Source organism: Vombatus ursinus, unplaced genomic scaffold, assembly GCF_900497805.2.
Source record: "Vombatus ursinus unplaced genomic scaffold, bare-nosed wombat genome assembly UNPS02014832.1, whole genome shotgun sequence".
Taxonomy (NCBI): Eukaryota; Metazoa; Chordata; class Mammalia; order Diprotodontia; family Vombatidae; genus Vombatus; species Vombatus ursinus.
Genome location: NW_020954610.1, coordinates 43,890,188 through 43,905,940, shown reverse-complemented (window position 1 = coordinate 43,905,940; position 15,753 = coordinate 43,890,188). Strand labels below are relative to the sequence as shown.

The following is a 15,753-nucleotide window of genomic DNA, read 5'->3' as shown; positions in this document are numbered from 1 at the left end:
ACACACACACACACACACACACACACACACACACAATATTAAGAATCTCTGCTCTGTTAGAGATGGGTTTTAATTTTCTCTCTGATCCATTCACTTATCTTGGTGCAGACTGTTGATTTCATTGGTATAGGAAAACTCCTGGTGAGGAACACTCTCTACCAGTCCCTGCTCTGTAACTTAGTCTTCTAGAGCTGCCTGGGACCCTCAGGGGGTAAGTGACATGCCCAGAAGGTGTGTGTGTACGTATGTGTATATGTATGTGTGTGTGTGTGTGTGTGTGTGTGTATATGTATATGTGTGGATGTATGTACGTGTGTGTGCGCTAGGACTTAGGTCTTCCTGATTCCAAGACCAGTTTTCTAGTCACTATGTATTTTTCAGGCATGTAGTTATTTTGTGAAAATTCAAGGTAGATGTGTTATAGCTAAAATTCAAAGATCTTATGGATACACACAGGGATCACAATGCAGAAATACAGAGGAGAATGATTTCCAAAGCTTGACTAGGACACTGTCAGTGTTGGATATCTTAATTATTAGCAAAGCAAGCACATTATTCAAATAAATATACTCTCTACTTGACCCAAATAAATTTAGCCTTGGTTTATGGGGGATGGGTTAGGAGCAGGGGGAATCATTGAAAGGACCCCTGCTTCCCATATCAATACTTATTTGGAGAAAGATAGGAAGGAATCAAATTAGAAAGAGAAAGCCTCATTGTCATGCTAACCTCCTCTCTATTTTCCTCCATTTCCATCCTTGGTGAGAAGACCGGCTTTATGTGAAAAAATTATTTGAGACTGGTTTACCTCCTTTGGTATAGGTCTTGACTTGCTCCTGAGGATGATTCTGTGGTTCAGTACAATTCTACAGAGGAAGAGGGTGACTGTAGCCCTTTAGGAATGAGTATAGGTTAGGAAGTATAAATTTCAAGAGAAAGAATCTTTGGAAGAATGACCTGCAGGGTCCTCTTCAGTTCTATACACTTAAACCTTATATTGAGAGACCCAACTGACACAAAACCATTTCAAAGAACGAGTCCCAAAGATTAGCAACAAGTTTTTCTTAGACTAAAATTGACCTCCTCAATTCCATTCCATTGCATTCCACAAATATTTATTGACCATCCACAGTTTGCCTAAGCTAAGTACAGTGAGGGACAAGAAAAAAAAATCAAACAAAGTACAGCTCTAAAGGGGCTCTCAGAGATGATTCAATGCCATTGATTAATAGAGCTGGAAGGGACTTTATGATGAGTGTGCCTCTAGTCCAAACTCTCCATCTTCCAAAGGAAAAAATGGGGCCAGAATGAGTTCAGAACATTATATCTTCTGAAACAGATCTCCTGGTTCCTTGTCATGGTCTCCTTTGGACTTTTCATATGGTCAGTTGAAAAATAAAGTCCACAGATGGCAGAAATATCCCAGATGGCCTCGGGAGTTTTAACTTCCTTGCCTTGGGATCTGATGGGTGAGGCTTCTGGTTAGACATTCAGACATTTTCTTCATGGCCCTTTTGGTAAAATTGACCTTCCCTCTTTCCCTCCTTACAGCAGTGTACTCATAGGCTTTCAGTTTGCTGTAGAAATCAGAGAATTTGTTGTAGAGGATTGAGATGGGCATCCCATTTAGGATGATTCCAAATGCAATGCAGAGGAAAGCAAAAAGCCTGCCTAGGTGAGTTTCTGGATACATGTCTCCATAGCCCACTGTGGATATGCTCACCTAGAGGAAAAATAAAAGGAGAAGCAAAGTTATCAACTAAGAAGATGTTGTGTGGAGTATAGATTTACAGGAGAAGGGAACTATAGCAATCATTTAGTCTAAACCTCTAGTTTATGAATGAAAAAAACTGAAACCTAGACAGATGAAATTGTTTGCCGAAGGTCACATAATTAGTGATAGGCAAATGAAGAAGTGGAGTTTGGACCCTGAACCACAAAATTCTATGAAAACCTTAACATTCTACATAAATGCCCAATATTATGATTATTATTAATTATTTAGAAGCCTGAGGTGGGAAAGAAAAGGACAGGGACATGTAACTAGTCTCTCTCTTTTTTTTTAAGGCAATCAGGGTTAAGTGATTTGCTCAGGGTTACACAGCTAGTAAATGACTGAGGCCAAATTTTAACTCAGGTCCTACTGACTTCCAGGTCCAGTACTCCATCTATCATATCAACTAGCTGCCTAGTCTTTCTGTCTGGATCTGGGATGAAACAAATAGTATTGTTGTTCAGTCATGTCTAATACTTTATGACCCTATGGACAATACTGTTCATGGGGTTTTCTTGGCTAAGATACCTTAGTAGTTTGCCATTTCCTTCTCCAGTGGAATACAGCAAACAGAGGCTAAATGACTTGCCTAGGTTCACACAGTTAAGTAAGTGTTTGAGGCTGGATTTGAACTCAGGTCTCCCTTACTTCAGGCCTAGTACTCTATTCGCTGAACCACCCTAGCTGCCTTTCATCAATGATGGTATAGCTCTCATCAGATCTATCTTTCCTCAAAAGCTGATTTTCCTACCTATCAAATTAGTATTTAATATCTGGAGTGGAGCACAAAACACTTCCTTGCTTCTAAAGCTCTTTCTAGCTTCACTCGTGGCCTCATTTTACAGCGGGCTAAAGTATGTAATGCATGAGAACGATTTAATAATTAATTCATAATCCTTTACTTTATTTATGTGTAGTCTGCATTTTCCAGATAGTCAGATGCCATCTTACAATTGTGGTATTAACAGTTCCTTGACTGTAATGTAGGCTAAGATTTTCTTTGCTATGCATAATTTCTTACCCCACTTTCCACAGAACAAATCCTTCCTCTAGTGAGCTATCCAACACGATTCTCACTGAGGTTGAGATTTAGAAACAAAGGCTCAGAGCTGACTCCAAATGATTCCACAGGGTGAATTCTTGTGTAAGCAGGGGCTGGGCCTTGAATTTGGGCCAGTGTTTCTGAGATCCATTCTTAGCCCCTGAGAAAACTGGCTGCCTCTTCTCCATAGCAGCTAAATCACCCTATAAAGTGGGGATTAATGATTTTGTTTAAAATTCACATATTTTCGCTATCTTATTTGTCCCATAAGTAGGAATGTGACCTTCCTCTGGCAGTTTTCCAGATGTGCATTAGAAAGTAAATCCTGGCCAATTGAATACACTACATAGGACAACAATCCAATTCTGTTCTATGGCATTAAGGTGGCCAAATTCAGAGCTCTTCTAGAATAAAAGCAAAACAATTTTTGTTTTCCTATACAGTGGGGAGTTAAAGATAAACTACTTTTTGTTGAGCATGTTCACTTCTCAGTCACCTGAAGACCATTTATAAGTACAAGTAGAAACACTGTGTTTGCATTTTTAGAACAAATATACCAGGCCTTAAACATGCAAATGGGTGTTGTCTCCTTCAAAGTAGTCACCTTGAGAGGCTATACTATCATGATGCTCTCATTCACTGCTAAGAACATTTTTGGAACTGCCTTGGACATTTTATTAGCTTACACCTATAAATCCATATAATTATTTTACACATCTCTTTTTCTTTTACCTCAATGGTATTACCCAGCTTTATCACCCAATCAATTAATTTATTTTTAAAAAATTATTTATTTTAATGATAAATTTTACTGATGCCTTTCTCGCATGGGCAATCCAAACTGATTGTTGCTAAGGTTAGGATTTAGAAATGAAGCCCCAGAAATGAACTCTAGTCATTTCTGGAAATTATATGCACACTATTGACCAGAAATTTCTTCAAGTGACTTTTGGCAATTTCCATCAACCAAATCTACCTTCTGACCATAACTGTCTGCCATCATTGAGTATTCATTGAATGTGCCCCAGAATATGGTCAATCCCCCAAAAGACATGCCTAATGGAACAAATATGTGACTTCCTGATGTGATTACTCTGAAGGAAAAATACTCATTTCCATGTGATAAATTCTAGTATGTTTGTTAAAGTATAAACTTCATTTCCTTATTGCATTGGTCTTTAGCCAAAGAGTCCTTAGATAAATTTTAGAGCATCTGTGAACTTGGATACAAAAAAAAATCTCTTTGTTTTCACTAACCTCTAACTCAAATTCAGCATTTCCTTATAAATGTTGGCAACAAAATATTATTCTAAGAAAGGGTCCATTGGCTTCACTGGATTGATAAAAGGGTCCATGATTCACAAAAAGTGGTTAAAAACTTCTGCCATATAGTCACAACATGTGTTTCCTGGAAGAGATCATTTATTCCCTAAAGGGGAGGAGCACCGGGCTATTTCCTGACAGGAGTCAATGTAAGTAGACACGATATCCAGAATAGTGCAGTGGAGAGAAAGTGCTAGTTTTGGAGTCAGAGGACTTAGGTGGCAGTCAGGCCTCAGTTTCCTTCTCTGTCAAATGAGGGAGTTGAATACAATAACTCTAACATTCCTTCTGTCTCTAAATCTATGATTCAATGATCTTGAAGAACCATCTTGGAATCTTAGGGCCCATTAATGAATAAGGCATTCTAAAATGATGCCTTCATTATCCTCCCAACTCTCTCTATCTCTGCCACTTGATTATTAACCTGGCTGTTTGGAGGAGCAAATTTCAAACAAATAATAGGATCTTCCAAAGTAACCAGAGCACACACAATGATGGAGACAAATGCATTTCATTTGAGGGTTTTTGTCATTATTGGTTTCCAGTCTCTGTTCCTCCACCCTCGCCAGGTTGGGATGGGATTATGAAGTGGGGAGTGTTGGTGGGATGAGGGCAGAGGTGATAAATTCTGAGCAGGAAGAGACCTTAAAGCTTTTCAAAGGCTTCTTCTCAGAATAATAAGAATAGCAACTATATTAATGAGCATTATTCATTCTACAGGACATCAGAAACTACTTTAAAAAAAACATGCAGGAAGGGCACACAGGAAGGTCTTTGAGAACATGCTACCTCCGTTACTCACTGCCCAGATATGAGGAATTTGGCACGGGGAGAGGAAAGCGGTCATAAGTGTAACATGTTTCTATAACTTTTCAGTTTCTATAACTTTTATTTGCTCTCAAAAGTGTTTTGCTGTGTGGCACTACTGTCTTTTAAAAATGTTATTGATTATTTTTAGAGAATATCACAGTTACCTCCCAATAACTCCTCCCTGAAGAGCTCCTTCTTGCAACAAAGAACAATTGAGCAAAATGAGACGACACCTTAACCAAGTTTAACAGCTAATTCGACATTCCATAAACACAGAGGAGTTATTCCTAAATGTATTTCTCTATATAAAAAAGGAAAATGATCGGTCAAAAATGTCTCCTTGGATAAAACTCACACACTTAAAGAAAACTTACATTTAAAGCTTTACTGTATACACTATATTCTTTTTTTTTAAGATGTTATATACTCATGCCACCCAAAGATCACAAGAATTCTAGAGCAGCTCCAAACCACATCTGATTTTTTTGGACACTCAGAAAGTGCAATGAGGGGGATGGAAAAAAGAAGGAGAAAAGGGACACCATCATTTTCTCAGAACTCTTCTTTCTTGGTGAAAGACTTGATTTCTTCCATTTTTGTTTTGGTGGATATTATTATTTAATTTATGTAAGCAAAATAGGGATACAAATTAGGCCTAAGATTTCATTAATAAAGGGAATTCCTAAGTGAGAAAACTCCCTCTGCCAATGCATGAAGGCGCCTTCTGTGCAACTTCTAGGCTTAGAAAGTTGCCTAGAGCTCTCAGAGTTTAAATGAATTGGCCAGGATCACACAGGTAGGACCTGAAACCCAGTCTTCTCTTCTTCTAGGTCAGCTCTCTATCCACTATGCTTCAGGACCTCTAAGTAAGTCCAATAAAATACATAGATTTATTTCTTTCCCCTCTAGATGAATATATATGAAACAAGTGCAACCCTGGAGAAATATGTTTGTGAGTACATGATATGGCTTTTCATTCCCAAGGTAAGGTAGTAGGAGAAATGAACATTATATTTAGTAGTTTTTCCCAATGCCCAAGGCCCCCAACACTGCTTTCTTTAGGAATTCAGCAGCTGACAGTAGAGGAATGAAGGCAGGAGGAGAGTTGAAAGGTACCCAAGAGGAAAATGATCTCTTGTTAAAGAGTGGGATGGCAGGCTTCCACTTCCTCATCTTTGAAATGAGGACTAGAAGGTCTTTAAGGCCCCTTCCAAGTATAATTTTCTAAGATTTTGTGATTTCATTATCATCCTATCATTTCCAGCACACAGTGGTAGAAATACCTACTTGTTTGGGGCAACAGTTTGCTCTGAGTTTCGTGTTTATAATGTTCCAGTTAGGAGAGGGGAGAGTTAGTTCCTTAGTCTTATCCTGACAACTACGGGGCTTGTCCTGATCAGGAAGCTTCCATCTGGAATGTCTATGTGTTGGTGACCCATTGAGTACACCTGTAAAAACAGAATGACTCAGAGTACTCCCAGACCCTGAGTCCTATAATAGACCTGAACTAGGAATATTTGGGATAGTGATTAATACAAATGACTCATCCAGTTTAATTGTGATGTCAATTCTAATGAATGGGAAAGAATAGTATCTTTGAATGCCCTGTACTTCAAGGTTAACTTGGTACATCCTACTGAAGAGGGGGAAATGAAATCATCAGGGCTGAATGCTAACAGAGCTTATTGGCTATTATAGGGGTAATGATGACTCAGTTTTTAATAGTCAGCATGAAATGAATTATCTTCACTACTTGGGAGAATATTCTATCTTCTATTCTACTATGTCAAATATCCACATATGAAGGATTAAGGTCATCTGTGTGGGGGAATTTCTTGCAAATAAAGGAAAATTGCCCTTAGTTTTTTGGAATGAGTTGTCAAGGGATCTTATGAAATCTATAGAGAGGGGAAATGATTTTTAAGAAAAATGCCCATCTGGTATCAGTCCATCCATTTAAATGTGGTTCTTAGCAAATTATCTGTTGATGGATGAATTTTTCTGCCATCATAAGGATGAATTAGATGACCTCTCAAGTTTCCTCTCTCCTATGATCCTACTGCCTGTCTCTTTATGTATACCTACATCATGTGACTATCAAGTAAAGAGGCTAACCTTGGTGTAGAACTAGAAGATTGACTGGGGAATGGTTGAACAAACTGTGCTATATAAATATAATAAATATTATCATACAGTAATAATTGAAGAACATGAATTCTGAGAAACATGAAAAAACATACGAATTGATGCAGAGTGAAGTTTGCAGAACCAAGAAGACTGTATACATGACTAAAATAACATAAATGAAAAAAACACTAAAAAGAAAACAAATTCTCAGTAATTGTTAATGACCAATCTTGGTCCTGGATAACAGACTATGAAACATACCTCCTTCCTCTTGGATGAGAGACTCAAAGTGGAGAAAATTTCAGGCATTGTTGCTTGGTTTTGCTTAACTATTTTTCTTTTCTTATTAAAAGAGAGGATTCATTACAAGAGTTGGGTTACTATATCTGGAAATGATTGTGGCATAAAGGTAGAAAATATCAAACTTTTTAAAGTAATTTAAAAAAGTAATGGGACTGATTTTCACATGTTGCTTTTGGGGTCCATTACAATGGGTAAATCTAAGGATATTTATGGAAAATCAGTAGTAGGAGTTGAGTTACTATATATTGAAATGATTGTGGCATAAAAGTAGAAGATACCAAAGTTTTTAAAAGTAATTTTAAAAAAGTAATGGGATCAATTTTCATATGTTGCTTGTGAGGTACAATGAGTAAATTTAAAGAGATTTATGGAAAGTCATGGACAAGAATCAATAGAGATTAGAAGACATGGGGCATGGGAAGGGGAGAAAGGAGTTGGGTTGTATAGTCAGAGGGAGTATTCATTACATATTTATCTATGCTAGTGGAGTCAGTATCATGACTTTATATTTTGCATGCATGCACCATGCCTCCAAATTTGAGTTTTATTTTAAAGGTGGCAATGGAGTCTGAGCAATGGAATTTTTGCTCTCCATCACCCTGAATCACATAACTGGATGAGACTTTTTTCTTTTCCTTCCTCATATCTCCCTAAAAAAGGTATTTGGGAAGGGTTAAGTCATAGTGTATGAGTTCAATTTCATTAGTTTATCTTCTATAGTGAAGACTTTTAATTATTTGGCATAAAACGACTACAGCCCTAGAGAAATGCAGATGTGACTGTGAAACCACGTTTGTTCAGAGTCAGATAGCTTGGCAACATTGAACTCCTGGGTGGAGGGAGGAAGTGAAAAAAAAACTCAGCCTTCCAGCAAAGGTCCTTGGCAAGTCATTATTTCTCTGTCTTTAGAGGTCGCTATTAATGAAGAAGAAAGGCATCATAGCATGATGGGTAGAGGGCTAAGCTAGGAGAAAGGAAGCCCTGGGTTCAAGACTTGCCTGACACATTTTAGCTGTGTGACTATGGGCAAGTCACTTAACCTCTTAGTGCCCCCAAGCAACTCTTAAGATAAAAGAGGAGTTGCTAGAGTGCATCTGAGTTTTTCCACATCAGGAAAAGGAGCTCATTATACTCAAAGGAAACCAGAGGTATGGACCAAAAATAAGTTAAAGAATTATGTGTTCAGAATCTAAGCAATAAATCTAGATGTGACGAGAGGCAGCTTGATACAGAAGGAAAAGCATTGGATTTGGATAGAGTTGGAGGATCTGGGTTTGAATCCCAGCTCTGCCGCTTAGTACCTGTGTGACTTTGGCCAAGTCATTTAATGGCCCTTGGTTTTAGTTTCTTTGTTTATAAAATGAGGCCTCCAAGGTTCCTTTCATATCTAAATCTATGATCCTATCATCATAAAACCTAACTCATATCCAATAATTGTAACCATAGATTTGGAATCTCAGATTTGGAAGGGATTTCAGAAGTCAGATGTTAAACCTGTACCTGAACAGGTCCTATCTACAACTTCAACAAGTGATCCAGCTTCTGCTTGATGAGGACCCACCACTTTCTACATAAGTGGATCTATTCCACTTTTGGACCAATCTAATTATAAATTTTTCCTTTAGAGGCAGCTAGGTGGCACAGAAGATAAAGTGCTGGGCCTGGAGTCAGGAAGACTTGGTTCAAACCCAGCCTCAGACTTGCCAGCTTGTGTGATCCTGGTCAAGTCATTTAACTGCTGCTTGCCTCAATTTCCCTATCTATAAAGTGGGGATAATAATAACATAGGTTATTGTGAAGATTAAATGAGGTAGTATTTGTAAAAGTGCTTAACACAGCACCTGACACATAGTAGGCACTTAATACTTATTTCCTTCCTTCTCCTTGAGCTGAAATTTGCCTCTACAATTTCTACCCACAGCTCTTCATTCAATTCTCCAAGATCAATTAGTTTAATGCCTTTTTCCTATGATAGCCCTTCAGATACTTGAAGGAAGACGTGTGCTGTCCCCCTTCTATTTCAAACTAAATATCCTCAGTTCAGAGAGGTAGGTGGTACAGAGGATAGAGTGCTGGCCTGGAGTCAGGAAGACTCTTCTTGAGTTCAGATATGATCTCAGACCCTTACTAGCTGTGTGACCCTGGGCAAGTCACTTAACCCCTATTTGCCTCCATTTCTTTATCTGTAAAATGAGCTGGAGAAAGAAGTAGCAAACCACTTCATTATCTCTGCCAAGAAAACCCCAAAAGGGGTTTCTAACAATCAGACAGGACTGAACAACTACAACACCAAAGCATTAGAGCTTAGAGACCCTCTCAAATAATCTTTATATGTGTCAAAATATTTTGGAGATACTCTGTTTCCCAGAGCTAAGGCCCAGCAAGCAGATTGTGCCCTGAGGTTGGCGTAACAATAATTCTTAGTGCTCACCCTCTGGCAAAGTGTATTGCTTGGACCAACACCAGGTGTTCACTGAGGGATTTAGCTCCTCCTGTTTTCCAGGGCCATCCATCACATGTTTATAATCCCTGTTCCCTGTACTATGATCCTGTTCCTGTCACAGAACTGCCTCAAAGGGTGGTCACGACCCCCAAGATTTGAAACAATGACTATTCCCAGGGGACCCAAGAATGCCTGTATTGTTCCAAAAAATGCTAACCATGACAACAATAACTCAAGACCTAAAAATGATTATGTCATGGTCCAGCCTACTTGTGGTTTTTAATGTATATAAGACCTGCCTTTGGTCCACCATGTTAAACCCTCCTTCTGGTTGTGGGGGTGGGGGGCTTCCCCCTTCAGGCATTGTCTTCCTCACTTTGAAATTAAACTTCTGTTTGTGTCCCAACACACCTGTCTCTAGCTTGCTCTGTTTTGGCTCTGGCCACCCACAGGCTAAAGGCTGGTTCTAGTCTAGTTAACATATGACATGATTTTGAGGTCCCTTACCACTTTGATCACCTTTCTCTGGATATTCGCTGAGTTGTCAATTCTTTTTCTAAAACCTAGCTTCCAGAATTGGAAACAATACTCTGGATACGGTCCAAACTCTACCTGACTCTGACAAAAACCTGAAAGCCACTGCCCTGACCAGCAGGGCACAGAAGCACAGGAGAGCTTCTGACAGGGAGGGGATAGGCTAATGGTTGAAGAAAAGAATTGAGAGGGGGTTCAAATCCTGCCTCTCACCCTTACTAGCTATGTGACCCTGGGCAAGTCTCTTAACTTCTGAGCCTCCTATTTCCCATTTGTAAAACCGGGTCAGGGAAGAGTGGACTAGAGTCCTTTTCATGTTTCATGATGCTGCGAATCAGGGAGAGGAAAAGGGTAACGGAGGAAATAAGCCCCAGGGAGAAGAGCAAAGACAGCTACTTACAGCGGCCCACCACCAGGCTTGGGGGATGCTGGTGAAGTTGGTGCCCACTACGTCGTGCTCCACTGAGTAGACAGCGGCCGAGAAGGCAAAGATCCCCATAGTGATGAAGAGCATGAGGCAGCCCACCTGTTGGTAGCACTGCCGCAGCGTGAAGCCAAAGGCCCGCAGCCCTGTGGAATGGCGGGCCAGTTTGAGGATGCGGAAGATCCGCATGAGGCGCATGATGCGCAGCACCTGGCCCACCTTGCCCACGCAGCCCACGGTCTCGATGTCGTGCTCTCGGGGCGAGCCCTTGCCGCGGCCCTGGTCCTCGCCCATGAAGCTCTCCAGCAGCAGCTGTAGGTAGAGGGGCAGGATAGCGATGAGGTCCACCAGGTTGAGCGCGCTGCGGGCGAAGCGCCGCAGGTCGGGCGTGGACACCAGGCGCAGCAAGTACTCCAGCGTGAAGAAGGCGATGCAGAGAGTCTCCACGTGCTCCAGGATGGGGCGCGGGTCCCCGCCGCCCAAGCCTGGCTCCGTCTGGTGCTGCATCTCCTCCACGGTGTTGAGGGCCATCGCCACGACGGAGATGAGGACGAAGAAGCTGGAGGCGACGCCAATGGCCTTGGCCGCCACCGAGGAGAAGGGCTTCTCCATGAGGTTCCAGAGGCGGCGGCGAAGCGTCCCGTAGTAGCGCATGTCGCGGAAGAGCTCCTCGGCCTCCTCCACCTGGGCCTGGGCGCGCAGCTCCCGCTGGATCTTCAGCTGCTCGCTCAGCTCGTCCCGCCGCTCCTCGAAGCAGATGCGGCAGCAGCGCGGGGTGTACTTGAGCCGGACACCCCAGTAGCCCAGCTCCTCCAGGAAGCTGCGCGGGCACAGCTCGTCCCGCACCAGCAGCACCCCGGACGAGTAGAAGTTGTAGACCAGTTGGAAGACGGCGGGGTCGCGATCGAAGAAGTACTCGTCGTCCTGGGCCACGTAGTCGTCGCAGAGGCCTAGCTGGCGGCTGCGGCTGGTGGAGGTGGCCAGGCGGCCCAGGCGCGTCTTGGGGTAGCAGAGCAGCCCCCGATAGTCCAGGCGGTAGCTCTGGCCACCCACGTTGACATTTAGCGTGGAGGAAGTGTCCAGGGTGCTGGGAGAGTCTGGGGGTATTTCAGTATCCTCCGGCAGGCTCTCTTCTGGGAGCTCCTTCTCCCACTCCTCCAACTCCTCGCCCTCCTCCTCATCCTCAATGTAGTAGTTATAGTTGCCCTCGAGCCATGGCGGAATGCTGACCTGAGAAACTGCACCCACGGAGCAGATACTTTTCCGGTGTTGTCCTCCTTCTGCTTGGCCCCCCTCTTCTTTGAGAGATTCCCGAGGATTGATCTCTGCTGCGTCCCCGGATTTGCTGCTCCAGGACCCTTTCCTTTGACTCTGTTTCCACATGATGCTGGGGTTTTCTCCCCTTCGATTCCTTTTTTGCTTTCCAGAGCTGTGTCCCCCGAGCCTCACTGGGCCCACTGCCAAAATAAGGAACTTTTTATGGCACTCTAGGTCAACCCATATGCCCAGAAGCCAGTGTAGCCCCAACTACCTCACTCTCCCTTCATTAGAAACCTCTGAGGACAGGCACTAGAGCGGCTCCCCAGGGAGCCTGCACACATGTTAATAACTGAGGTTGACCGCTCTAATCTTGCTGACAAGTGCTGGGAGTGGATAGAGGAAGGGCTTTACAAGCTGTTATCCTGTTTCTACTAGTTCACCTCCTTCTGTGATGTGAATGATTATGCTTTCTTAAGTCTGTTTCAGATAATCAGGAGAAAAAGGCGAAGCTTATTGCTAATAAAAACAGAAGATATCCCTCAGGCCTCTGAAGAGATTCAATTTGCTGAAGGAAAAAAAAGAGATGGTTGATAGTGTACTGGGTTGCTTGGGTGGGTATATCTTTTACATAAAGCATTTTATAAAACCGTAAAGTGTCAGCTATTATTATTGTTATCGGATTAAGTAGCATTAGCTATTCCCCATACTGGTAATAACAGATTTATAAACTGGTTTTATAGTTAACCAATTTCCATTTCAGGCAAAGAACCTTATGCATGGGAAGTTTCTAAAAGGAGATTTCACTCTATTCTTTGAAGGACTTTTTTTTTTAATCATAGATTGTATTAGAGTCAACATGGCTGCCCTGACTCCACTTACTGTGTAATGTCTAAGCTAAGGGATTCCACTGAGCATTTTTGTTTCTGAATTCCAGTCAAAATGAAATTATAATGGGAAGAGATTTCATTTGATTTACAACTGTTTAGTCTATTTTGTAGTCTCACACAGAAGGCAGATCTTCTGAGCCCAGGGTCATCCTGAGGTAGGATTTGAAATGTCCTGCTTTAGTATGTCATATCCCAAAGCCTCTCCGCTTCCTAACATTTCTTTTGCAGGTACCACATGCTTTCAGACACTGGGGTCTGCAACCTTGTAGTTCATCATTAGTTCTTCCTTTCTCTTACTCCCTGTATCCCATTAGTTTCTAAGTCTTGTCACTTCTACCTCTGCAATAAATCTTGAATCAGTCCTCACCCCCTACTCCCCCAATAGCTTTCACCATTTTTAGCTTTGACTGTTTCAGCAGCCTCCTAATTGATCTATCTGCCTGCCTACCTAGTCTAGGGATACTTTAATCTTGTTTTGCAGCAGTGTGGTGAAGCCTATGGATTCTACTATAGAATAATATTTTTAAAGAATAAAATTCATAGTATTACAGAGGAAACTGATTATATAGAAATACATTCATCAGACTTAAACAAACAAATTCATGAACCCCAGGTTAAGAACCCCTGGTCTAGTTAACCTCTTCCCTTCCAATCCAGTCTACAGACAGCTGCCAAATTGACATTATTAGTAAAGCACAGATTTGACCTTGTCACTCTCCTGTTCAAGAAGCATCAGGGGCTCCCAGTTACCTCCAGCACAAAATACAAGCTCCTCTGTTTGGTATTTAGAGCTATTCAAAATCAGACTCCAGCTTATCTTTCTGGGCTTACTGAACATTATTTACTTTCCCACATACCTTTCTTGATAGCCAAATTGTCCTGTGGTTCCCATCTCTGAGTTTGTACTTGCTGGCTCCCATTCTTGGGATGCTCTTCCTCCTCACATCTGCCTTATGGAATTCGTAGCCTCCTTCAAGGCTCAGCTGAAGTGCTGCCATTTACACAAGTCTTTTTCCTGATTTTCCCACAGTTGCTAGTGCCCTCCCTAAATTTCTCTGTATTTCTCTTGTATGCATTTGTATTGAGTCATCCAAATTTATGTTATTCTCTCACCCCCACTCCAGATAGAGAGTATATACTCCTTCAAGGAAGGGACTGGGTTTTTAGTTAGTTTGTCTGTTTGTTTTTTTGTGTTTTTATCTCTAACACCTAGCTGAGTGCCTAGCATATAGTTGGTATTTAATGAATCCTTGTTGCATGAATTAATATCTTTGAAGGTAGAAAAATTGGACTTTTTTTTCTTTCATAGAAGGTGAAAGCAGGTTTAAATATAATATTCAAGAGTGATTTGAAATTATTCTCCAGGGCGTGAGTGATTCTTTAGCCCCTGCACTGGGACTGGATATTAAGTGTGGACAAATTTAGAAAAAGTATGTTCATCTTTACACAGGAGTATTCAAAATGATAGAGACAGGATTGTAGAGTGGATAGAAAGCCAAACTCAGAGGCAGGATGCCCTGATTTCAAGACCCAATCTTGGTAGAAAATGTCTCTGTGATCCTGGGCAAACAACCTCTCACTGCCCTAAGCAACTCCATTAATTTAATTTGAAAAGCAATTGCTGATCTGCATTGGTGAAAAGTGTTTCCTCATTGGGAGTTCTCTACACAGTGAAATGACTGGTTTGAAACTATACATACAAACATGCATATATACATATTTTAAATACGATTATATTTGTAAAATGCTTAGCACAATGCCTAGCATATAGTAGGCACTTAAATGCTTATTCCATCCTTTCTTCTTCCCTTTCTCCTTCCCTTCCAGTTGTAGAGACCTGCATTGGACCAATGAAATCATAGCACCCCCTCCCATTATAAATGCTAAATCACAGATGGAAATTATGTGCCTATTTTCTGGCCAGGAAATCAGACATTTTACTGTCTGGATGTTAGAGAGTGGGATGATCTCATTTCTACTGAGAGCAGGGAAAGAGGGAATGAGCAAAAAAGGATGGATAACTATTTGTCAAGGATTTGAAGGGCTGTCTTGTGGGAGAGAGATTAGCCTCATTCTGTCTGACCCCAGAGAGCTGAACTAAGAGAAATGGGCAGAAATTGAAGCAACAGATTTCAACTCCATATATGGAAAATCTGACTCACATTTAGCACTGACCCAAAGTGGAATGTGTCAGATTCTCTCCATGGGAATAGGACCCAGGCATTGGTTGTGAGGAACAATTAGCAGAGCTTGATGGAGAGAATCCTCCTTGGATAAAAGGGCATCATCCAAGTGCGGATTAAGTTCCTCCTGGGCATAGACAAATCCAAGAGATGAGTCAGGAATAATGAAGAATGTCACAGCAGTAGAGCTGAAGAGAGGTCAGCCCAGAGCTGGTGGATTTTTGTTTTGTCTCATATAGTGTCTCTTTTATGGCAATGACATACTAGACCACTTTAGTTTATTGAGTCAGATGAGCTGTGGGCCTAAATATAATTGGCTGCTTCAGTAGATAATGAGTCATTGCATGTCTTTGAGTGAAGGCTGGATGACCATTTGTCATGAATGATGTATAGGGGATTCCTATGGAGGTATGTTTTGGACTAAATGATTTCTAAGGTCCCTTCTTCCTCTGATATTATGTGCTTCTGTGAAGTTCTATGAAGTGGCATTACAATTAAACACTAGTCAAGCAATACCATTCATTCATTCAACAAATATTCTAAAATATCTATTGAATCTATTGTGTGCAGAGCCCAATGCTAGGCATAGAGGGAATTTGGGTGATGAGTCATATAGCAGGCGAATTGGGATACAGGATTATGA

At 41.4% G+C, this 15,753-nt stretch overlaps 1 protein-coding gene and 1 long non-coding RNA gene across 2 annotated transcripts in view; one reads left to right on the top strand and one right to left on the bottom strand.

Annotated features, from left to right (window-relative positions):
- LOC114025999 overlaps positions 1-15,753 on the top strand; it is a 110,708-nt gene that overhangs the window by 38,382 nt on the left and 56,573 nt on the right. The gene's annotated exons all lie outside the window — the stretch shown is intronic.
- Positions 1,442-12,163, bottom strand: KCNV2 (potassium voltage-gated channel modifier subfamily V member 2). Its single transcript, XM_027839561.1, has 2 exons — positions 10,757-12,163; positions 1,442-1,723 (listed from the first exon to the last, which is right to left on the bottom strand). Exons 1-2 carry the CDS (start codon positions 12,161-12,163, stop codon positions 1,442-1,444), a joined length of 1,689 nt encoding a protein of 562 aa, XP_027695362.1.